The 23,355-nt window shown below is 37.4% G+C and overlaps 4 protein-coding genes across 4 annotated transcripts; 2 read left to right on the plus strand and 2 right to left on the minus strand.

Annotated features, from left to right (window-relative positions):
* Positions 1-16: 16 nt before the first annotated feature.
* Positions 17-2,898, minus strand: Nup62 (nucleoporin 62). The gene is made up of 2 exons (XM_088273925.1): positions 2,681-2,898; positions 17-2,033 (listed from the first exon to the last, which is right to left on the minus strand). The coding sequence occupies exons 1-2, from the start codon at positions 2,754-2,756 to the stop codon at positions 112-114; spliced, it is 1,998 nt and encodes a 665-aa protein (XP_088130051.1). The 5' UTR covers positions 2,757-2,898; the 3' UTR covers positions 17-111.
* A 582-nt stretch (positions 2,899-3,480) lies between these two features.
* On the plus strand, positions 3,481-12,785 carry Hat1 (histone acetyltransferase 1). Its single transcript, XM_088273932.1, has 9 exons — positions 3,481-3,614; positions 3,767-3,825; positions 3,923-4,092; positions 4,839-5,010; positions 5,439-5,595; positions 6,344-6,509; positions 6,892-7,040; positions 8,139-8,307; positions 9,868-12,785. Exons 1-9 carry the CDS (start codon positions 3,601-3,603, stop codon positions 10,030-10,032), a joined length of 1,221 nt encoding a protein of 406 aa, XP_088130058.1. The 5' UTR covers positions 3,481-3,600; the 3' UTR covers positions 10,033-12,785.
* Positions 12,786-14,974: 2,189 nt separating this feature from the next.
* On the plus strand, positions 14,975-16,557 carry LOC148301023 (uncharacterized). The gene is made up of 5 exons (XM_088273931.1): positions 14,975-15,113; positions 15,281-15,379; positions 15,771-15,869; positions 15,982-16,080; positions 16,420-16,557. Exons 1-5 carry the CDS (start codon positions 14,987-14,989, stop codon positions 16,533-16,535), a joined length of 540 nt encoding a protein of 179 aa, XP_088130057.1. The 5' UTR covers positions 14,975-14,986; the 3' UTR covers positions 16,536-16,557.
* LOC148301024 (uncharacterized) lies at positions 16,557-22,987 on the minus strand. The gene has a single exon (XM_088273929.1). The coding sequence runs from the start codon at positions 22,835-22,837 to the stop codon at positions 21,626-21,628; it is 1,212 nt and encodes a 403-aa protein (XP_088130055.1). The 5' UTR covers positions 22,838-22,987; the 3' UTR covers positions 16,557-21,625.
* Positions 22,988-23,355: the final 368 nt, after the last annotated feature.

The following is a 23,355-nucleotide window of genomic DNA, read 5'->3' on the forward strand; positions in this document are numbered from 1 at the left end:
TTAATTCACACACCTAGGCTTTTTTTAATTAAATTTATTTATAAAAAATAAAATTAACAGTAAAAATGACAATGGAAAGAAATAATAACAATATTTGTGTAGCTAAAGTTGTTAATTATATGTGAGATAAAAAGATCTCTCGTTATCTCTTCTTACAATGTTATGCATTGCAGAGAGCTGTTCCAATTTGCTTGAAATCTGCGCAGTAGAGGAATCTATCCACTGCATGGAAGACATGTGCGCATTGAGGATTTTTCCAATCTGAACAATTGGATCGTTAGTATCATCACTTCGATGGGATTCGTTGAGATGTTCAATTATTTCTTTTAAATCTTCCGACATCTGTTTTAACTGAGTATCGACACTATCTGCCAGTTGATAAGTCTGTTCTCTATCGGGGTCCGTGATTGTAACATTTCCTAATTCCTTTTCGAGCGGAATCAATAATTCTTCTAATTCTCTCTGTTGTCCAATAATAAAGTCCATTTCGTGATCTAAGCTCTGTTGTTCCGCGCGGGCATTTTGAAGCATTTCATTTAATTCGACAATCTTGTCGCCATTTGCAATAAGCAGTTTGTCCCAAGCGTTGACCTGCGTAGCTTGATTAATAAAAACTTTTTCTGAATCTTCCAATTCCAGGCTCCACTTGTTGATACTTTCTTCCATTTGGGCAAAGTTCATAGACTGTATCGCCGACGGAGCTGTCGCCGAGCTGGTTGTAGTGCTCGTGGCGAGTGTAGCCGCAGTGGTGGTGGCGCTAACCGGCAGTTGGAATCCGGTAAGGGTGGGCAGGGAGCTGGCCGCAGCGGTACTGATGGGAGCGGTAGAGGTGGCGGTCGGCGCCGCCAGAACTCCAGCCGCGGTAACTGTCGGCTGACTGCTGGCCATCGTGGATGCCAGAGAAGGTGCCAAAGAAGGGATCCCGCCGGCTGGAGGTTTAGTTTGAGCGGCCGGCTGCGAAGGGGTCGGCATTTGAAAACCAGAAAAACCGGTAGTACTCGGTGCCGTAGTAGTAGTGGTTAAAGTCACAGGAGCGGGAACAGTACTGGGTGTAGAAAAACCGGCGAATGACTTAGTGCCAAAACCGATAGCCGTAGAGGAAGGTGCGGGTGCACTCGAAGGTTGAACTGTTGTTACTGCCGGTTGAGCGGGGGCAGCCAAACTAAGCCCTATATTAGAAGTCGTAGTCGGCTGCTGGACTCCTCCGAGAGAGAATCCTTTAGCCGGGGCGGCAGAAGAAACAGCCGTTTGACCGAAGGATAGTCCCGTAGTAGTCGCAGTGGATCCAAAATTCAAAGCAGACGCTGTCGACGAGGCAGCGGGAAGTCCAAAAGCCAAAGTAGCCGGCGCACTTGTAGAAACAGCGGGTTGACCAAAAGAAATAGGGGTCGAGCTGGTCGGAGTCTGACCGAAGCTTAAATTTGGCGTTAGGGAAGGTAGAGATGACACAGCTGATGACTGACCGAATGCGGGAGGTGCTGATCCAAACCCAAAACTAGGAGCGGGTGCCGAAGTTGTGACCGGAGCGCCAAAAGTCGGTTGCTGAGTAGTGGATGGGAGTGTCGCCGCATTCTGTCCGAACGATAACCCTCCAGAACCACCTCCCCAGTTAATAGGCGCGGGAGCGGTGGTAGTTGCCGGCTTTGTCCCAAAAGAAAATGGACTCGGAGTAGATGCAGCTTGTCCAAAATTCATTCCCGGAGATGCCGTGTTTGGGGCAGCGGTCGGTTGAGCGGCCGGTTGAGCGATGGGTTGAGCGGTCGGAGATGTCACGCCGAAGGGTGACTGATTGGGCTGAGGAGATGTGAAGCTAAACCCGGACGTGGTCGGGGCTCCGAATGAGAGGCCCCCACTGAAGGGAGACTTGGCTGCGGCGGCGGTGTTGGGTGCGGCAGTCGGAAACCCAAAAGAGCTCATGGGTGCCTCGGCATTAGCAGTCGTTTTTGAAATATCAGAAAAACCCGACGGTGAAGTCGCGGGCTGAGCAGACGGAAAGGCCGAAGGAAAACCAAATGAAAAACCCGGCCCCTTATCTGAAAACATAAATATTAAAATTAATAAATATAATATTTTCAAAAATTATTTCACAAGAGCCACTGACGCTGTGGCTAGAGGCGCTAACCCCTTGTCGGAGAAAGACTGAGAACATTGAGCTTTGAGCTCTGAGAGAAGCTCAAAGCTCAAGCGAGAGCTTGCCCAGTGCAAGTATGCAAGAGTGAGATGCGAATAGTGTCGCGCACTCTTCACGCGCTTTTTATACGCGAATTTCGTTTCCGATATTCACAAAATACCTCCGATGTACCCGATGAATTCTGATTATTATTAATATTATTTTTGAAATCAATGCGTAAATATGTTATGGAGTAATACCTAAAATCTTAGTCTTGTATTTATTATATTTATAGAGATCTTATGGTTATTACAAGCAATGTGTACAAGGTACACAACAACGGGAAGGGAGAGTTAAAGCGAACGCAGGAAAAATATTGTGATTAGAACATTGCTTCGTGTGATACAATAACAACGTACGTAACCCAACTTATGTGAATATCGTTTGGAATTCTAACGATCACTAAATGTATTGATTGCCTTACGTGTATTTACTCTTAACTTCGAAACAACCATTTAATTGTAAAATACATTAAGTAGAACACTACAAATTACAACACTTGAAAAATACCTGCAGCAGGCTGAATGGTTCCAAAAGTCGGAGTAGGATTTTCAGTAGTTTTAGGAGTTCCAAATGAAAAACTCATTTTTATTTATAAATTGAAATGTTTTATGTCGAGAGAAAAAAGAAGTCGTATAACGAATTTGCCAGTTGTTTTTTTTCTAACGCTCGTTGGACGAAATCAAAAAATGACAGCTCATGTGCTAGCGCACAAAAGCAAAGATATATGGATATAGCAACGATATGACCAAAGATTATGTACTAATATTATCACAGACAATTATAATATCCCCAAATAACCACAGACTATATAGCCTAGTAGGTAGGTACCTTTAACCCTAACGATGGGGACTGATCGGAGCATTTCGTCGTAACGAAAGGGTGGTGACTGACCGGAACATTTCGTCGTAACGTAACGTCGTAACTTCGCTCGCGGTGAGCATCAGCGAGCATCCGAAACTATAGATGGAGCACTTGGCTCACTGTACTTACTACGAATGCTTACATCGCAACGTGTTACGTTACGACGAAATGGCTCCGGTCAGTCACCACTCTAACATTCGTGGCGATCATCGACATCGGATGAAGAACTCGGAACGAGCTCGGCTCGCTGTACTAAGTACACGAATACTCGCATCGTAACATGTTACGTTACGACGACATGAATCTGGTCAGTCCTCTCCATTAGAAGTTGAAATGAATATGTGAACAAAGTGTACCCAAAGATTTGGAAGCGCACAATTTATTAATATGGCAACTCTGAGAGCACTGTCAATTTTTACTTCTACATTTTTTCATCTTACCGATTTATTGTCTTTGATTTTTTGTTGTAAAGTTCACGTTTAATCGTTAATAAAGCTATGATTTTTATCAATTGTATGCCTTATATTTAATAATTGCGCTATAATAACACTAAAAACGCACTGATCATGTCTTCAAACATGTAAATATTATCTTACATTTACTTTTTTTAAGCCAAATTGACATTAACAAACGTTGAATATTTTGGCGGCAATTTTATGGTTTCCTTTTTCTCCCAATGTTCATAAATTGTGTTAAAATGAAATGAAATACTTTATGTATTTTGTATTTCAGGATGGATACCCTTTCCCATTTGGTCGTCGATGCAAACACCGTCCTAGAATTTAAATTAGGTAGGTGGGACGTTATTCATAGTTTTGTTCAGTTATGATCATTTCCTCAATCGGCGGCTGTTTCATCCGAGTAATTATCGTTATTTTCGTATCGCAGTCCGTTCTCCGGAGGAATTGGAAGATGACAGTACGTCGTTCGGTCCAGAGATGTGTCACCAAGTATTCGGGGACAGCGAAAACATATTTGGGTACATGGACTTGCGTATCCGCCTTTACTACACCGCAGCCTCGCTACAGACCTACTTGGGAATAACCTACACTGAGAAGGTACAAAATCGTAATATTGCCGGCACCACGACGTGTATTATTGTCACAAGCGGTGCCCAAGACATTTGCCAACATAATGTCATTAATGTTCCTACTGATTTCTTACTTTATTTTTAAATTATATGAATTGAACATACTTAATAAATGTACAAAACTTTCTGCGAGTAAGGCTTTACAATAATTACTTTTTTACCTTAAATTAATATAATATAAATAATATATCGAATATCCTTAAAAGTCAATGAAAATATGAATTATAGGGAGAAGATTGTTGTATGGAAGTTCAACTGTATTAATCTGCAAATATAAAACATGATATTTTTACTTGTAAATAAGATTAGAAGGAGAATATAGAAAAAGTATAAAAAAGTTAACTCGGCGTGTGATTTTCAAAACTAATAATATTTAAGTAATAAAAGCAATCTTTATTGAAAATAATAAAATTCTTTGGAATGAGTTACATTTGTGTCGGGTTGTGGTCCCGTGATTAGTGTCGCGGACTCTTGAGTCAGAGTTTCTCGGTTCGAGCCCACTCTACCGCAATTCGATACCTATTTCTAATAATGAGCTGCTTAGCCTCACAGAAATAGTATGCAATCGAAGTATTTTTGCAAACAATAAAAAACCCTAATATTTCTCTTTTTTTAAATAAAAAAATAAAATCCTTTTTTAAGAAATCTCATCGGGTAAACGGCCATGGAACTTTCTTTTCCTGCATTTATGTTGTCCCATTCCGCGCTGTGCAGGTGGACCCGGCTCAGTTTGACGGCGTGAAGCCGGATGACATCGCCGGGAAGCTGTCGGAGGTCCTCGCCCCCAACTTCATGACCAACTCCGAGGACTTCATCAAGAGCCTGGCCAAGGACGACTCCTTCGTACCCTACGGCACCCTGGTCCACTCTTTCTCCCTAAAAAATGGTAATAATATTTTATAGACCGAAATATCCAACAACAGGAAATGTCCATTCGGTTAGCGGTTACATTTCCAATCATTCCGCAGAAGGCCGAAACATTAAAACAAGAAAACCATCGGCTCGGAAAGTGTTCATTGTATTATTTTAAAAACGTCCTCTATAACATTTCACTATGTCAAAGAGGACAATGGTTTGTCTAATTTGCGTGACTCTTAAGGTGCGGAATGTCTTAAGGGCGGAGACTGACCGGAGCATTTCGTCGTAATGTAACACGTTACGATGCGAGCGTTCCGGCAGTCAGTACACCGAGCCGAGCGCTCCATCCGTAGTTTCGGATGCTCGGTGATGCTCGCCGCGAGCGATGTTACGACGAAATGCTCCGGTCAGTCTCCACCTTTAAGGAATGGCCTCATAACAAACGATGCATCGCAGATGGCGTTCCGGAGAGAAAGTTCGAGGTGTACTATTGCGAGACCAGCACTCCCGGTTTCCTGGCCTTCCACACTCGCATGCAGACCTTCCTGTTGTGGTACGTGGATGCCGCATCCTTCATCGACGTTGACGATGACCAGTGGACCTTCTTTATTTTGTAAGTCATCGAACGGGCATTTTTTAGATTTAAACAATCACCGAATGAAGTCCATACCATTTTTTGTGTTGTTTTTGTCGTAGCTTTATTTTTGTCCTTTAAAATTTTATGATGATTGTTTTTTGATGATCCAAATCCATGTATTAACAAAAAAATAGAGCAATCATTACCCCCGTACTGATATGAAGTTGCAAAAAATCCAAAGTAACTTAAAACGCTTTTATCGCATTGTATACATATTATGAATGCTGTGAGAACCTTCTTACAGGGCCATCTAAAATAAGTAATTTCTCCAGTATGTCAACGAAACAAAAATACACGGATCTAATTCTCCAAGTAGTCCAACTGGCCCGCCTCCGTAGTGTAATGGTCAGTACGCTCGGCTACTGTTCCGGAGGTCTCGGGTTCGATTCCCAGGGGGGTCTCAAATAAATATAATTGATTTTTTCACTCTAATATTTATTCAATATTATCCTGGACTGGTGCCTGAAGCGTAGGGCTGATAACCTTACCTTCATGTGTTAACAATCAAGATAACACTGCATTTATATGATGCAGTGCCCTATGCATCATCTGGTGCTGATAAGACTGAATGAATGAATGTATATATAAATTAATAAATTAAATACAAATATATTAATGAGCCTCCCTATTATTTGCAATTATTTGTCAATTCTAGATGAATGCAAAACAATTTGATAAATTATTATTTATTTTACATATGTTAAGGAGCAGGTTGATGTTACAGGTACGAGCGTTACACGGGTAGCGACGGGGTGGTGCGCAGAGCCGTGGCCGGCATGTGCACCGTGTACCGCTACTACGCGTACCCCTTCCACACGCGCCCGCGCATCTCCCAGGCGCTCGTGCTGCCGCCCTTCCAGCGCCTGGGGCTCGGGGCGCACCTCCTGCAGGTACTCCCGCTCGCTCCTCCGCAGACTCTCACACGCCCGCGCTATATAGGAACAACTGGGGGATTTGATGACTTTACCTTTTTAACATTCCCCTTAATTATTCTTTGACATCTCATCAAAGATGAAGAAGAATATGGAAGTCTGGGTATTTACGGGGCTGATGACCGTAATAGGCTGGTTTTAGTGGTCACTTTACACACGTGAAACATTCACCAATTCTACCCATTATTGACAACCTCACTACTCAAATTCCTGGAAGGTCTATATATATATAAACCAGCTTAGATTAATTCATGTGAAACCTGGGGGATCCCTAATACCCAGTAATAACCCTTATATACCCTTAATACATAATGCTAATATGATGCGCATTCTCTCCCAGGCCGTGTACTCGCACTACATCCCGCAGAGCAGCGTGGTGGACATCACGGTGGAGGACCCCTCCGAGGACTTCCAGCGCATCCGGGACTTTGTGGACGTGCAGAACTGCCAGCACCTTCCCGCCTTCCACCGCAACAACATCTTCAACGGGTGAGTGACCTCCGGCCTCCCCTATTGCTCCATTACCCGGTCCCACCGTGTGAAATCGAAAATATCAAAGAATGATGCAAAAACTACCCAGAAAAATTAAAATATTTGATATTTAATCATTTAATAAAATAATTCATATTTAATAAGTGGATGTGAAATGGTTAAGTCCTACATTAATTAGTCCATATTTTAGTGTGGTTCAGACGTTTTCATGTATCTTCTTCTTCATGAGCCCTCTGACCTCCACTGCTAGATTTAGGCATCTTCCCCTTCTTTCCATTTCCTCCGGTCGGTTGCTGCTTGCACCAAGTTTATACCCCCCACAGCGACTATGTCCTCGGACCATCTCTTTTGGGGTCTCCCGACACCCTTTTGTTCTTCCAAGGTCTCCATCGTAAAATTCTTGGGGTCCTGTCTCGCAATATGTCCTTCCCATTGCCATTTGAGTTTTTCCTCGCGATCCTTGATATCCTCTACTTTGCTTCTTTTCCTGGTATCTTCATTTTTTATTTTATCCATCAGGCTTAGACCGATTATGGATCTTTCCTAGGATCGCCGTGTGCAATTGAGCTTCTCTGCATTTCTGTTTGTCAGAGCCAAAGTCTCTAGTGCGTGTGTTTACAAATATAGCAAATTAACCTTTAACTGCTGAGGTGGGGGCCGCTTAGGCCTCGAGAAAGTAAAAATGTTGAATTATTCTCTTCCCTCACGCACGACACACTCGTACCTTCTAGTACCTTCGAGTTTAGTTACACTGAGGCTGTCAACGGCTGTGCACGTGTTTGCGTACGGAATTTCAGGAAGTACATTCATTTAGAAAATTTTCGTGGGTAAAAAAGTTTTGATTTAGTTTTCTTTTTTTTGTTGCTTCAGTTTGAAACCTTTTACAATATGGAACCCAGTACGATGTCCGGGAGAAAATGGTCTATCGGTAATAATTATAACCAACTATAGAAGAACCGTAGCGCCAGGAAACAAAGATTTTGAGACAGCCATTTATACGGGCCTCTGCGGCCTGGCCACGTCGGTGGTTACGTGAAATTAAATTCACCTCAGTAGCTTAAGGTTAATATTGATTTCTTTTTTTGGCTTGCATAGATTCAGCAAGGATATGGCGAGTCAAGCGCAGAGTAAATTCAAGGTGAACAGCAAACAAGCGCGCCGAGTGTACGAGATCCTCCGACTCAAGTACACCGACACTTCCAACCCCGAGCAGTACCAGCACTATCGCCTCCACATCAAGAACCGACTCAACGCTCCCTTCCAGGTACACACTTCTTCCTCATCGCGCTCCCTGCTCCTAGTCTCCATACTGTTTCTTATCCTTTTTATTTTCATTTTGTGGAGTATTATAGTATGGAGGATAACCAAACACCCATCCACATTCTCTACAACTGACGCACTAGCTCCCAACCAAAGTAACATCCTCGGAGGACCTCTACTATACTCCGAGAAGGTGAAGCTCCTACCACCGAGACAGGTTGTGAGCTACATGACTAGTAGGTCTTGAGAGTGAGGTTACAATAGATCTTATATGGTCTCAGTGACATAAGGGATGCAAGATCCCTTGACCTCATAATAAAAAATTAAATATATATATATATATATATATATATATATATATATATATATATATATATATATATATATATATATATATATATATATATATATATATAGATAAAAATCTAAAATAATATAAATCCTGTTTAGATTTAGGTTTTTATGTTATTTTTAATATTGTACCGTGGAATTAATAAACAAAAATGCAGTTATCTGAAGTTTTGTTTGCATAATACATTGATAAGAGCTCAATTAATTTAATATACATATCCTCTCCTATCATTTTAATACAATAGGTAAACCCTTATCTAGAATTGTATTTGCTCATGAAATTAATATGTTATCTCTTTGATCTGGTATGACGTAGAAGCATACATAAAGTACTATTTTACTAAGTCGCTAAAGCATTGTAAAATTCTTCATTCTGTATTAAATGAAATTATATATATAATAATTAAAATATAACTTTGTTTTAAAATCACTATAAATATTTTATTATAACTTAATTGTGATGTCTACCGGTTTCAAAGCTAACCGCTCCTTTTAGTCTTGAAATACAAGCGGTTGGCTTTGAAACCGGCAATACATCATAATTAAGTTATAATAAAATATTTACAGTGATTTTAAAACAAAGTTATAAAATGGAAAATCACAAAGTCATTGCTTCAAATATAAAAGAAATCACATATCGCTCGCTCCTTTCAAGAACGTCATAAATCAAAAATCATCAATTTTCAGCTGTGCATGTTTTCGGAATGCCCAGAAAATGTACTGTATCCCAGCAAAAGAGTCATATTTTTAACTTAATATTTACCCGCTACAGGGCGGAAAGTGTTGTTTTTAAATTTTGAAGAAAAGGTAGTGTTTAATTATTTTTTTGAATATACTTGATATTTTTCAAATGGAGAAAAAACCTTCAGGTTTTACTTAAAAAGATGTGTTGCAAAGTAAAAAGTTCAATAAGTGGCTTGATATTTATTTTTAATACATTGTATTATATTTATAAACTTTAAAAACGTTCTCCTGAAAAATCAAGTTTTTTGATTTATGACGTTCTTGAAAGGAGTGAGCGAAATAATTAAGTTGGCCCTGTAAATGTCCAGACTCGATATCTCCGATAAAAACTTATTTATCTATGTTGAGAAATAAATTAAACATCTTGACGCCGTAAGATAATTTTGTCAGAGCGTATTAAGCCAGGGATTGTGATATCATCGATGATTTTGGCCACCATTTCAACAGCATCGCGTTTTAATATTTGCAGAAAAAGAAAAATGAGATGAAAAAGCTGCAGAAAGTGTTGAAGCCCGAAGAGTATGCGGCGGCAGTGTCCATGGCCGGGGTGGAAGAAGGAATCCAACGCCTCTCCGGACAGTACAAGACTTTAGAAGAATCTTATCGCAAAGTATTGGACCGCCTCAACACATAGCCGGTGTTTACTACTTCTACCTAATTCAACTTTTGTACCGTACTTGTAATTTGCAATTTCCTGTTTCAACCCAAACTCATAAGTCAAAATGTCCACCTTTGAATATTTTGATTGTTTTTACCCTTTCAATCCAACAGCCTGGCGCTTCTTAACACTATTCTAAAGATATTCATCACTTAACCATGTTCAAGAAACTTTGCTGCTAGCGCGGTCAATTTGAACTTATTTAAATATTCTTCTTCGAACCCTTATCCGCACCCGATGGTGCATAGGGCACTGCATCATATAAACGCAGTATATCTTGATTGTGTTAACACATGAAGGAAAGGTCATCAGCCCTCCGCTTCAGGTGCCAGTCCGGGGTAATATTGAATAAATATTAAAGTGAAAAAATCACTCATATTTATTTGACTCCCCCCTGGGAATCGAACCTGGGACCTCCAGAACGGTAACCGAGCATGCTGACCATTATACTACGGAGGCAGACTAAAATTTAAGTATACATATGTAAAAATTTAAGTTGTCATCTGGAGGAATTACTGTATGTACTTGTGGTCACATCTCTGCCGGTTTTACTCGGTGCGTGACCTGTACTGTACTAATATATATACATACTCCTTTGCAATATTCACAATTGTAGCTTCTTTTTTACTGGTGATTATTTGTAGGCTAAAAACTGATTCAGTGTATGGATGGTTACTTGGGAAACAGCCATATGTAGCAATGGTATTATCACGTCACACGCTTCAATCTAAACCATTACTATTTGAACATGTAAAATGAAGTTCAACTGTTATTTTTACAGGCCATGTGATTGGCGGTAGGCAGCTTGTGCACTACACGGAATTTTACCGTTCGGCAGTCCAGTTTAAAAAAATAAAAGCGACTACGACAGTTTCGTATGAGGAAATTTACGCGCACCGCGATCACACCAATCTAGCACAAGCCAATCCAAGCCAATCATCCGTTTTATATGCTTACTGCAGTGCCGGACGGTAAAATTCTGTGTAGTGCACAGCGCCCTTACTGTAATTTATGACATACCTGTATCTAAAATGAATCAATCGAATTTTTCCTCTTTTTTGTTACGTTTTTGACATTTTAAGCTTGTCTGCTTTCCCCTTTTTTATCTACTATTCCTCCTTAATTTTCCTACATGCCGGTAATGTCCTTTACCTTGAGCTCCTTCACTTAAGTTATCTGCATGCCTATATCTAAGAATCGGCAGCGCAGGACTAATCACCTTGTATAATTATAATTAACATTTGAGATTATGCCGTGTCAATGTGATGCAGTGCCCCATGCACCATTGGCTGCAGTTGGGACTCCAAAGAACGTTTAAGAAAACACTTACCTTTTTTTTTTAAATTAGGATGTAAACAGTTACCCAAACAATTGAAGTCTTTCTCCAACTTTACCATTAATTGTACTCCACACTGTCACAACTAGTATAAAAATGCTTTTGCACTAATATGAACTAATTGTTTTTAAACAAACAAAACTTTCACCATCTAATTCCTTTTTCAAATTTAAAAACAGTGCCAAATTCTATCTATAGATTTCGTTTTTCTCGGATATTGAAAAAATAGTCACGGTTTAGATTTAAACGTGTAATGTTTTTTAATTTTTATTTTTTATTGACCAGTGTAAATTTACCCCATTATAAAGAAAAAAACAAGTTTCTATAATATCTTATTGCCAGGAGTGCAGAATGTTATTCGTACTGCTCAATTTGTCACTTACTTTAAGTATGGTAAGTCTGGTTAATTTAATGTATGGTTTAGTTGTTCCACTGGAAAGTTTGAGCATCCTTGATATATTCAATAAATAATACATTTTATTTGTAACAATTCATTTCATACGCTTTTGTTTTGTATATTAGTAATAACATAATTGATTGATAGAACCTGTATGTGGAAAAACAGCATTATCCCAAACTTTTACGTAGTTAACTTTAAGTTAGTTAAACTGTTATCATATATCAAGTTTATGTATAGTGGAACCTCTCATAAGAAGTGATTCGCATAATGAGTAAAAAAAATGTGAAAAAGTTACTTCTTAATGGCGACATTTCGCATGTGTTACAGAGAAAGGGCAAGTCCCTTATTCAGGACATTCACTTGTGAGCCGGGACTTCCGTGCCGTCAAAACAAACAAAAAAACGCTTAACGAGTAAAATTCTGGAACAAATTATGCTTGTTATGAGAGGTTCCACTGTATTTCTATTATTACGAGAAGTTAACTTGTTCTTGAGGAAACGAGTATACATGATATAAACGTTTTACTTTTTAACTTTTTTTTACAAAAATATTAGTAATGTTGTAAATAACCACTCGCCGAGATTTATGTCTACCGGTTTTGAGACATACCCGTCTCTTCATCAGGACAATCAGTATACCAGCATGCAAACGATATGAGGTTATATATGTACTAACATTTTTTTAAATAAAAAAGTTAAAAAGCTAAAATTACTAACCACAAAGTAAAGGCTATAAATATTGATAATATTTCAAACTTATTTAAATGGAATATACATTTACCCTGTTTTTAATGCTTGAAATCGCAAAGATGATCAATTTTTTAATGGTGTTTTTCCAGATATGGGTTCCAAATATGGTATATTTTTTATTATAATTTCTTTTCAACTATTTATTTGTGAAGTTAATTAACATATGTATTTTCATAATAATTGTTTCCAAACTATACCTAATTTGATTGTATGTATTCATATTGAATAAACATTCATATTTTTCTACAACTGCGTACTTATTTCATCCGTTCAACCTTATGTATCTAATTTTAAGTACATAACTTATTATCTATGTAACTTGTAGCTTTTACTTCCCGTTAAGTTAGTAATAAAATACATTAAATTAAAATTAGTGTAATTTATTCAGGCCCAAATTTATTTTAAGACAAAAAATGGCAGTTAACCTGAGAAACCTCTATTTGTAAAGACTTGTCCGTAGGTAAGAGAGAAGATGGAGAAGGAAAATGTGAAAAATACATCTCAAATACCTGGACCAATTAAAAATAAATCTTTATGAATTCACCACCTTACAATTGGCGGGAATCGAACCTGTGATGCCAGTTCGCGGTCCAACATCTACCCAACTACGCCATGGCGCCTGATGAATCGGAGCATTGAAAACGTGCATAGCAATATGAGCTATGGTACCTCACTTGAAAATCTGATAGGTACCTATTTCTATTTTTGTATTTCAAATATCACATTTCTAAAAATGAGGCTTAGTACAAGGTCGAAAAAATAATATAAGAATCGGCATAATAAGAGAAATGTGGGTGTGAAAATTCAAGAAAAACTAATTCAATTAAATAATTTTTCTGGTCCTATGTTTTATTTTTAACAATAAAATTATAATTTGATGCAGTTTAAAAAAGAGTGTTGCCAAAAAGAGGTGATTTAGTTGGCTAGATCAGAGGTGTCAAACTCAAAAGGCACCAAGGGTCGCATAAGGTATTTTGGGTACGACGGTGCGCCCATATAAAAACCTTCAATTTCAAAAATCTCACTATCATTTTTATCCAACTTTAAGTAAATAATTTATTATCAAAGACAGTCACATGAGGTACAGTAGATCCAACTTAATGATTTTAAAAAGAACATCATATGTTCCTGTGCAAAAAAATGATTTCAATGAAGAATCAAAATAATTGAAAAATATAACGTGTTTTGAATATTGAAAGCATTAACTAAATTCAAGTCATAAATTAAACCCTGAAGAGGGCAACAGGTTGTTGCCGAAACTATTTGGTTTTTAATAAAAATGTGAGTGGATCAAAAAGAAGTCTTTTTATTTCTCAAAATAATAGAATAATATAACCGCTGGCCGCAAAAAAATGAGCTGCAAGTTTGACATGCCTGGGCTTCTAGCCTACATGTACTTTGTCTAGTCTACATGTTTGCATCCCTCACGAGAACCGCCATCAAGCCTGTCTAATCTGTAGATGCCTTGTAAGGCATCAGGTTTCCACTGCCTGGGACGTCCATCGATTCCTCGGCAGTTCTTATCTGAGCTTCAGGATCTGGACCTGACTTAGGAGGAGGCAAAGGAGAGTTCATGGGGAGTGGAAATGGATTATGTAAATTTAAAAAAATGTAACCAGAACTACATTTTTATCAACAAAAAAAAACAAAATAAAATAAAATATTTTCTTTACATTAAGAATTATAAAAAAATGTACATTTGGGATACTAATGTATCTAGCCGATCACCAAAGTAGCGTAGTGATTTTTTATTTTTTTTAAATACCTTTTTCCAACATTAGGTGCACATTTAAAAAAAATCCAAAGCAAGTTTCTAACTAGTTTTCTTAAAAAAATAAGTCAATATATCGCTCACTCCTTTCAAGAACGTCATAAATCAAAAATCATCAATTTTCAGTTGTACATGTTTTAGGAATGCCCAGAAAATGTACTATATCCCAGCAAAAGAGGCATTTTTTAACTCAATATTAACCCGCTACAGGGCAGAAAGTGTTGTTTTTGCATTTAGAAGAAAAGGTTTTGTTTATTTATTTTTTAAATATACTTAATATTTTTCAAATGGAGAAAAAACCTTCAGGTTTTACCTTAAAAGATCTGTTGCTCAGTAAAAAGTTCAATAAGTGGCTTGATATTTATTTTTAATACATTGTATTATATTTTTAAACTTTAAAAACGTTCTCCTGAAAAATTAAGTTTTTTGATTTATGACATTCTTGAAAGGAGTGAGCGATATGCGAGAAATTATCTTCACCATATGACATTATACATATTCTAACATCCTGTTTGCTATATAAGTAATGAAGAGGATATTTGATATACTTCTTATTGACATAGGGATTGGGAATATTTTATTTTTTAATTAAGGAGATAAAGTAATTGATTCTCTAATTATATAAAGATAGGAAGCTAATACAGGTTCATTTAGTTGTGACTGAAGCCTCAGCCATGAAGGGAGCAGCCGTCATTCTGTTGACACTCTGCGTGTCTCAATCTGCATTGGCAAGGAACGTGTTTGGAAGATGCGCTAATGTTTGGGACGAAGGATGCGCCAATGGCCAGTTACCAGGAGCAGGTAAGGAATTCTCATCAGTATAAGTTCATAATTTGATATGGGCATCACCAACATGAAACCAGATGACGGACAGTCTATTTTTATATTTAAATAGACTCTAAACAAAAGATATATCACACGATTAATGATAAACGAACACAGACTAATTTTTAGTAATCTCTAAATAGGCCAAGACAATGACTATCTGAATGGAGGATTCAACCCCGGCAAGCGATGTGCTAATGTTTGGGATGAAGGATGCTCTAATGGTCAATTACCGGGATCAGGTAAGATTATTTTTTTGTAGAAAATTATTTCTTTGATAATGTCCTTTTAAGTTTGGAAATACTCATGTGTGGATATTTAAAAAAAAAACTTATAATTCTAATATGATTTAAAGTGGAGTAATTTGAATGCCTCTGCAGTGCAGGGGTCTGAGCATTTAGCCACCGTGCAAAAGGTTCGATTTCAACGGGGGTCAAAATATAAATATTATTTTCAATTTACTTTAACAATAATAAGATAACACTTGGTCAATACGTGCCCTTTGCACTCATCTTTGTAGAGTAGTTTTTGGGTCAAGTAATATAATACTCGAGTTCGTAAGTGAAAGTAAATTTATAGATTCTTATAAACCATTTTTTCTTCCTTTTTTGTCATCTTCTCTTTATGTCTCAGGTCAAGACAACGATTACCTCAATGGGGGCTTCAATCCCGGTAAGCGATGTGCTAATGTGTGGGACGAAGGGTGCTCCAATGGACAGCTGCCTGGTTCAGGTATTTACCATCCTTTCTACAAAAGTGTATTCCTACAAAGGTAAATTTATAGATTTTTGTCAACAACTAACATTTTTTCTTCCTTTTTTGTCATCTTCTCTTAATGTTCCAGGTCAAGACAATGATTACCTCAATGGGGGCTTCAATCCCGGTAAACGGTGCGCCAACGTGTGGGACGAAGGGTGCTCTAATGGACAGCTGCCCGGTTCAGGTATTTACCATCCTTTGATATTATCCTTTCTTACACTTTAAAGAGACTAAACCAGTCTGTAGAAACAATGTTGCCATGTTTTTATTAATTTCATTAAAATATTTGTAATTGAACTTTACAAAGTGAATAAACAATTGCTAACTTGTACCAATGGAAATTGTTTACTAATGGTATGAAAATATTTTCAAAATCCATAAATTTTTTAAGTATGTTTGTAGAGGGGTAAATCATTGGCAGATTATTCACGGTTTTGCTATTTGTGACCTATTGCAGAAATATAAGTTCGCATTCGCAGATCTACTTTGAGAATAGGCCGATTAATGATTTTTTTCACTGCAGGACAGGATAATGACTACTTGAATGGTGGTTTCAACCCGGGAAAACGTTCCTTGGAGTACATAAAAGAAAAAGCTTACCTTCGCAACAGGATGTTCCCGCACAAGTACCGCTTCTAGGTTCCTCGTAAAGAAACAAGATTTTGTGCTTTCCAGAATCCCAAATATTTATTATAATAATTATTAAATAACAGATATAAATTTGCTTAAACGTAATACAAAAATAGTTTTATTTTTCTTTACCATAGTCATATTTAGAAGTGCAATTAATCGGAGGTGTTACAAAAAATATACAAAATTCAGTTATCAATTTCTACATTTCAAATTTATTTTGTATTTGGATCACGCACACAAAATAACTTATATAAAGCATTATAGTAGCAACTCATGCATTACACATGCGCCTCATTATTCCAAATTAACAAAATAAAAGATCCGATGAAATGTTGTGATAGTAAGGTCCTACAGTCAGATAATTTCATAAATCAGCTAAAACCATTGGTAGAATAAAACGAATAAGCAGTCTAACATGTCACATCTCACCACATTCCACCATTTAGAAGAAAAAAAAACTTATTTGAAAACTCTTTGGGAAAAACAATGAATAAACCAAATCGAAGATTTTATTTTATGAATTGATTCCGCAGTCCCCTTATGGATATCTCCCATTTCTAAATTATAAAGTTACTTGGCATATACCACTAATTGTTGTACTGTTATACAATGTTTATTATAGAAAAATAATTTGTTTCATTTTCAAGAAAAAAAATTGCTTATCTCTTTTTAACTCTTATAACTTTTTCTTTATGAAACCACTGGGTATTTTTTTTTTAAATGAACAGTTTTTATATTTAGCTTATTATATAATAAACATTAAAATAAGGCACAACGTGAATTTTTTGTGCTACCCACATAGAGATCACACATTGTAGGAGAGCAAATAACTAGGCATGTAAGGATAATCATCATACAAAGTATTGTATCTTCTCACATATCACATGATCACGGGGTGTCAATTTTATACATGTCAATTTTATACATGTCATGTTTTGTCATGATATTTTACTTCAAACATATTTATAAAGCTCAAACAGTAAATGTGGCCACAAATTAACAGAATGTTAGTTTATTAATTCCAGGCAGTACAAATTGTACGCTTTCTGGGTTTTCTCAATGAAGATTCTAGAATTATTGTATGTATAGGTATATTTCCTGGGCCCTTCTGAATTAAGAGACTGACATTCTAGTAATATGCAGCAGGGCTTACAATGTTTTTAAAATTAGATCAAATTTGCTATTACCTGTGTTAATCGTGTAACAAATTCTAAGGTTTTAACCTTTCCGGGAGTATGGCCGTATATGTACGGCCATTCCAAATTTTCCTCAAAGGAGTATGATACGAAACGAAACATGATTTATGACATGATTTATATCAAAACATGTTTAAAACACGATTTATGGCAAAATTATGGATGCTTCGATAAATCATGTTTACTGGTGTAAATGAAAAAAGAATATTCAAGAAAATATGTTGCTTATAGCATCCTCTATGAAATAAAATTATAAAAAGTAAAAAAGAATTGCAAAAAAACTGACTCCCCAGATACAGTTTTGTCCGCAGAAACTCTCTCCCGGACAGGTTAAATGTAAAATAACATTGATTAATTTACTCTAGTGAGTGACCGTGTTACCGCAATGTCATTTTTTAAATCGAATGAATGCAAGCAAATCATTTATCTCTCGGATAAAACATTTAGCACTGATACTGAAAGTAATTTAATTTCTCCGCAATCATTCACATCCTTTCCTGACATTTCTTATCTATCCATCTAGATGCTAGCCATCATATGGAATGACGCGGATATCATCGAACTTCTTCAGGAATAACTGGTCTTTAAAAAAATCAAATGTGATTGCCACATAAATAAAGAACATAATAATTTTTAATCAGTGTACACTATTATCGGAAACTGTACAGCAAATACACTATTTTACAAAAAAAAAACATTTATAACAAAATTAACAACAATAGCATGAACAATTTTTACAGTTTAAATCATTTTGGGAAATTTATTAAAATTTACTCAAGGCAACATGGTGATTTTTTTTAATACACTCATTCTTACATAAATATAAACAAAAAATCATGCCAAGCGGAATCACCAACTTATAACTTTGGTATATTTTTTCAAAACGTTGAGAAGATTATTGCTCAAAATTAATGAACTTATATCATTTTTACAGCAATTTGAAAGTGGATAAAACATAAACACATGATTTATTTTGGTGTTTTTTTTTATTCACCGAGAAAACCCATTTGTTTGTTGGTGATTTTTGCCTAGCGGGTATTGAATATAATTTTTAAAAATATTTTATAGCCTCTGTTAACATCTAGTTTCAATAAATAGGATACAACATGAATATTGCATTCTCGAGTTAACTTATTCATAATGCGGCAATGTGAGCCTGCAGGTAATTCGAGAAACCTTTAAGAATCCAATTTCATCGCTCTATTCTACAGTGATGTATTTAATATCCCAGATATGAAAATAATATTAACGCTTTATTTCCTTAATTAAATTGTATAATAATATTGCTTTCAATAATCTCACATATACTAGTATTATTTCAAAATATTGGCAAAATCATAAATAGAATATAAATATTTTGATATGAATAAGTGGACTGATTCTAGAATTTGTGAGCAAAATAAATGGACGCATTTAAAATAAATACTATACGATAAAAAAAAATTAAGTTGACGTCTCATTTCTAATATGCAATATACATGGTGATGTTGCTCTGCACCGAGCATCATATGAGAATGCAATCATCGCATTTACGTTGTTACTTGGACTTTTGTAAGTATACCAACAAGTTAGAATACAGATTTTCATCGTTCTGCATAGGATTTCAACCGTGTCATTTTTCCAAGGGTGCAGAACGGATTAACCCATTTTACATATTTACGCAAAAATATGGGAATTTTATTTTGAGTAACAGAACAGTTTTGAAACTAGTCAAGTTAGTAACCCGTTTCCGTAACACGTAAAAGAAATATTAAAATTTTAACAACTCACCCGCTAAAAACATCAAAATTTTACTAAAGATTATTGTTTTTTTTTTTATAACAGAATCAGAATTTTGATATATGTATGTATAAACTTAAACGAGTCTTGTAAAATGTATGAAACTGAAATAGTGACTTTTCAGTTGAACAGTTTTCGCTTTAAAAGTCAATATGCAAGTCCTGCTTCTAGTCTACTTCTAGGCGGTTGTGATTCTTGGATCAGTAAACAGTTTTAAATTTTTTTTTTATTTTGTGACGGACCAGCAATTCTCTGTTGCTTATATACTGACTATAAGTATTAATTTTTAGCTAATTTATTGGAATTTCAGACCATGTGCATGTTGAGTACAGAGTTGGAAAACACCTACATAGCTGAGATAAAAATTTACTTTAAAATATACACAAAATATATAAAATATCAATAATTATACTAGATTATGACTTATGATCTATTTGTGAACGTTCATTATTGTCGATAATTAGATAATAGTTACGTTATAAGACACATAGCTTTTTAAAGTACTTAATAATAACTTGACCAAGCAGGACGATGCTTTTCTTAGTACATTTTTTAATATACGAATTTCTAAACAATACTTTGTATCGACAGTTTGCAGTCCAGTTGTTTGTTACATTTTTATATAAAATTTTAACACAATACAGATTAAATAAATTAATTGTATAATGACAATGCGTAAGACTTCGTACTCCTTGAATAAGACCAACATTCATTGAAGTAAAAAATGTAGCATGTTACAGTTGTAATTTTAAAATACTGTAAAATAAACCATTTTTACTTTTTTTATTAGCAAATAAATTCATATTAAATATCATTACTATCAGTACTATTCTTGTTGAAATCTGTAAAGAAATGAGGAAAATATAAAGGATCTAACTATCCATATTTTATTTGAAAGAAAATTAATATTTGTGACGTCATTAGCTTTAAATTCAATTCAAGATTCAAAATTGGGATGACTTGTGACCCTCATTACCGTGTCGTTACTGCTACCACGACAGCCTGTTGATAATTTTTTGTAATGGAAGTAAGGAAGAAAGGAGAAATTTTACTCGATGGTTTTAACGCCATTGCTACTTTCCAAAATAATTACCAAATTACTAAAATGCTTTAATCCAATAAGGGAATTTTGCAAATGAAAATGATAAAATAAGTTATTGATATTTTGAATTTGTATAAATACAAACCTTGAAAATTATATTTAGAGTATGTTGAATCTGACATTCCTCCATAGTGAAAATAGCCCTGTATATTTTACGAGTAGTAATGCAAAATATTGTCATGAAATGGGAGAACATTTGTGCAGTAATAAATTTAACCAAATGGAAAATTGTAACTTTCTGTTTAAACAACATTTCTTATTGTACTTACATATTTTTTTTCTTTTTTAAACCACTAAAATATAATAATAAGCAGTAAGAACTAGAAACAACAGTGTAAATCATTTTATAATTCAAATTAACATTTTTTTATCAATATAAAATTTAATTTATTGTTAAATCTTGTAACATTTCTATTTTCAAATGTTGTATTATATAAAGTATCCTTTTAACTGGGGAAAATATTAAACACGATAAATAAATATAGGAAGGTCACTTGTAATTTCAACATAAAATTATGTTACAGTATTATTGTGATTTGGACCATGTTACAATAAGAGAGATTATTATCATGTTTACTAAATTAAGCGCTGCACCTACGACCTCGGATGACCTGCGCAAACCTAAAATTAATAGAAAGCTAAGCGATTGTATAAAAAGCAAGGTTGGTGGCTTATGGCATGTAAATGGCTACATGGAGTATTTGTACTCGGCAAATTTACGAGTGTTTTGTATTTTAGTTTACAGTAGAACCGTGATTGATAAAAAATTGAATAGAATATTTCTTTAGAAAATACTTAAATAGAAAACCGACAATTTAAAGTTCTCGACTGAAGATTTTCAACCTGAAGAAAAACAGAAACGTGCATGAAGAAGTCTAAAAATGTATGGATTCTTTACAAATTATAGTCATTTGGTAATACGCTAAAATATTCTCCATGAAGTGGACAGTCTCTGTTCTTACGGCGGTTCTACTTTATTCAGGTGGGATGTTGTCGGGATGGGTTCCGCAGTCCGCAGACTAGAGCGGGTGCGCCTGGCGCCACTGCTCCGGGGACGAGTACGTGCGCACCTCCGAGGGCTCCCCCGGCCGCGGCTGCGCGCCACCCGCGTTCTGCCGGAACTTCGTCGAGTACTTGTAGAAGTCGGACATCTCGAACGGCTTGGACACCTCCCGGTACGGGATCCACTTACCCGACTCCACCACTGTGCAGTTCTTAGGAGACTCCAGCGCGACCACGGGGGCGGGGGCGCACTGCGCGGGCGCGGGGGCGGGCGGGGACAGCGGGGGCGGGGCCGCGCTCGGAGACCGCTGCAATATCTTCTTGGGAGAGGAGTGGTACTGCGCGGACTCTCTGGACAGATTCATCCCCGAAGAGGAACCGGTGGGAGAATCCAAGGACGACTCGTACCACTCTTTCTCTTTGACTCGAGAATCGACCCCGTCCGCCGACTGAGCCGAGTATATGGAAGGGTTGGAGCCCGCCCCGGGCAGCAGCGACAGCGGCGACGCGGGAGACAGCGGCGAGGGCGGCGACAGCGGCAGCGGCAGCGGAGGGTGGTCGCTGTGCGCCGTGAGGTGGTACGTCTGCGTACGCTGCAGGGTCCCGCGCCGGCCGCGCGGCTGCACGGAGCTCAAGTGCGCGCTGCGCGCCTTCAGCTCCGAGGCGTACTGGTACAGCAGGGGCAGCCCCGCGGGGCCCGGCGGCGCGGCGTGCCGCTGCACCGACTGCACGACCCGCGAGCTGATGTCGGGGTGGCTCGAGCTGAAGTGCGTCTCGCGGGAGAAGCAGCGCGTGTCGGGCTTGGCGCCGGAGTACTGCAGCTTGGTGCAGCGGTCCGTCGTGAGGGTGTGGTGGCGCGAGTAGCTCGCGGGGGCGGGGTACGGCGGCGACAGAGCGTCGAGAGCCAGCGACGGATGAGTCGGGCTACTCTTGATGGACAGTCCGGAAATCGAAGGCGTGGACAATCGGTGACTGAGTAACTTTCTGGACGTCGACGGAACCTCGGCAGGGCGCGGGGTCTGCCCTGCCCTGCGGGTCTCCGAAGGCGATTCGGGAGTTTCCGCCGGGGTCTCCGGAGGCAAGACCCCCGTGAGCTTGACTTCCTGCACGCATAGTTTATAGAGATCTTCGTTCTTGGCCGCGAGTAGGGCTTCGAGTTCCTTTTTCCTCGCCTGAAGCTTTGCGAGTTTGTCCGAGTGCAGTTCGCTCCCCGTGGTGCTTGTACCCATGTCAGAGCGGAAACGCCTCAAAATTGGATGTCGTATTTCATGCCGAGGATAATGTCGGTAGACCGCGTACGTAAAATAATAAAAACAAAAAAGAAACGATTAACAAACTCCCGAAGACTCAAGACCACATCATAACAATAGACAATATACTACTGCAAAGATAAAAGGATGAAATAAAAATGACAACAAAGAAAAATAACGGAATAGATTAAATATTTCTATGACTTTTTACTTTTTGTACTTCCACTTCCACAAACCCAATGATAAAAAAATTCGATTATCAATCTTAGTTTTGTACAAAATGAGGTAGTGGCACTTCCCACGAATTCTCCACATAAGTTTGTCAAAATATACCCGAATTTTCTTGCTCACAAAGACCCTACTGGTACATAGGGCACGGACGCTGTATTAACACGATCGCAGGCAGATTATGATATCAGCTTTACGTTTCAGATTTATGGGTATAGGACTGAAATATGTGCATCGAATGAGTAAAGGGAAATCAGAGTTGAGAATAT

Source organism: Brachycentrus maculatus, unplaced genomic scaffold (genome assembly GCF_059751285.1).
Source record: "Brachycentrus maculatus isolate JH-2025_06_01 unplaced genomic scaffold, ASM5975128v1 h1tg000620l, whole genome shotgun sequence".
NCBI classification, from domain to species: domain Eukaryota; kingdom Metazoa; phylum Arthropoda; class Insecta; order Trichoptera; family Brachycentridae; genus Brachycentrus; species Brachycentrus maculatus.

Excerpts from the sequence above, each read along its gene's own strand:
- LOC148301024 (XM_088273929.1), bottom strand. The coding sequence starts at position 22,837 with ATGGGTACAAGCACCACGGGGAGCGAACTGCACTCGGACAAACTCGCA.
- LOC148301023 (XM_088273931.1), top strand. The coding sequence starts at position 14,987 with ATGAAGGGAGCAGCCGTCATTCTGTTGACACTCTGCGTGTCTCAATCT. Across the intron at positions 15,380-15,770 it reads TGGTCAATTACCGGGATCAG|GTCAAGACAACGATTACCTC; the intron begins GTAAGATTATTT and ends TTTATGTCTCAG. Across the intron at positions 16,081-16,419 it reads TGGACAGCTGCCCGGTTCAG|GACAGGATAATGACTACTTG; the intron begins GTATTTACCATC and ends TTTTCACTGCAG.
- Hat1 (XM_088273932.1), top strand. Across the intron at positions 3,826-3,922 it reads CGTCCTAGAATTTAAATTAG|TCCGTTCTCCGGAGGAATTG; the intron begins GTAGGTGGGACG and ends TTCGTATCGCAG. Across the intron at positions 6,510-6,891 it reads TCGGGGCGCACCTCCTGCAG|GCCGTGTACTCGCACTACAT; the intron begins GTACTCCCGCTC and ends ATTCTCTCCCAG.
- Nup62 (XM_088273925.1), bottom strand. The coding sequence starts at position 2,756 with ATGAGTTTTTCATTTGGAACTCCTAAAACTACTGAAAATCCTACTCCG. Across the intron at positions 2,034-2,680 it reads AACCATTCAGCCTGCTGCAG|ATAAGGGGCCGGGTTTTTCA; the intron begins GTATTTTTCAAG and ends TTATGTTTTCAG.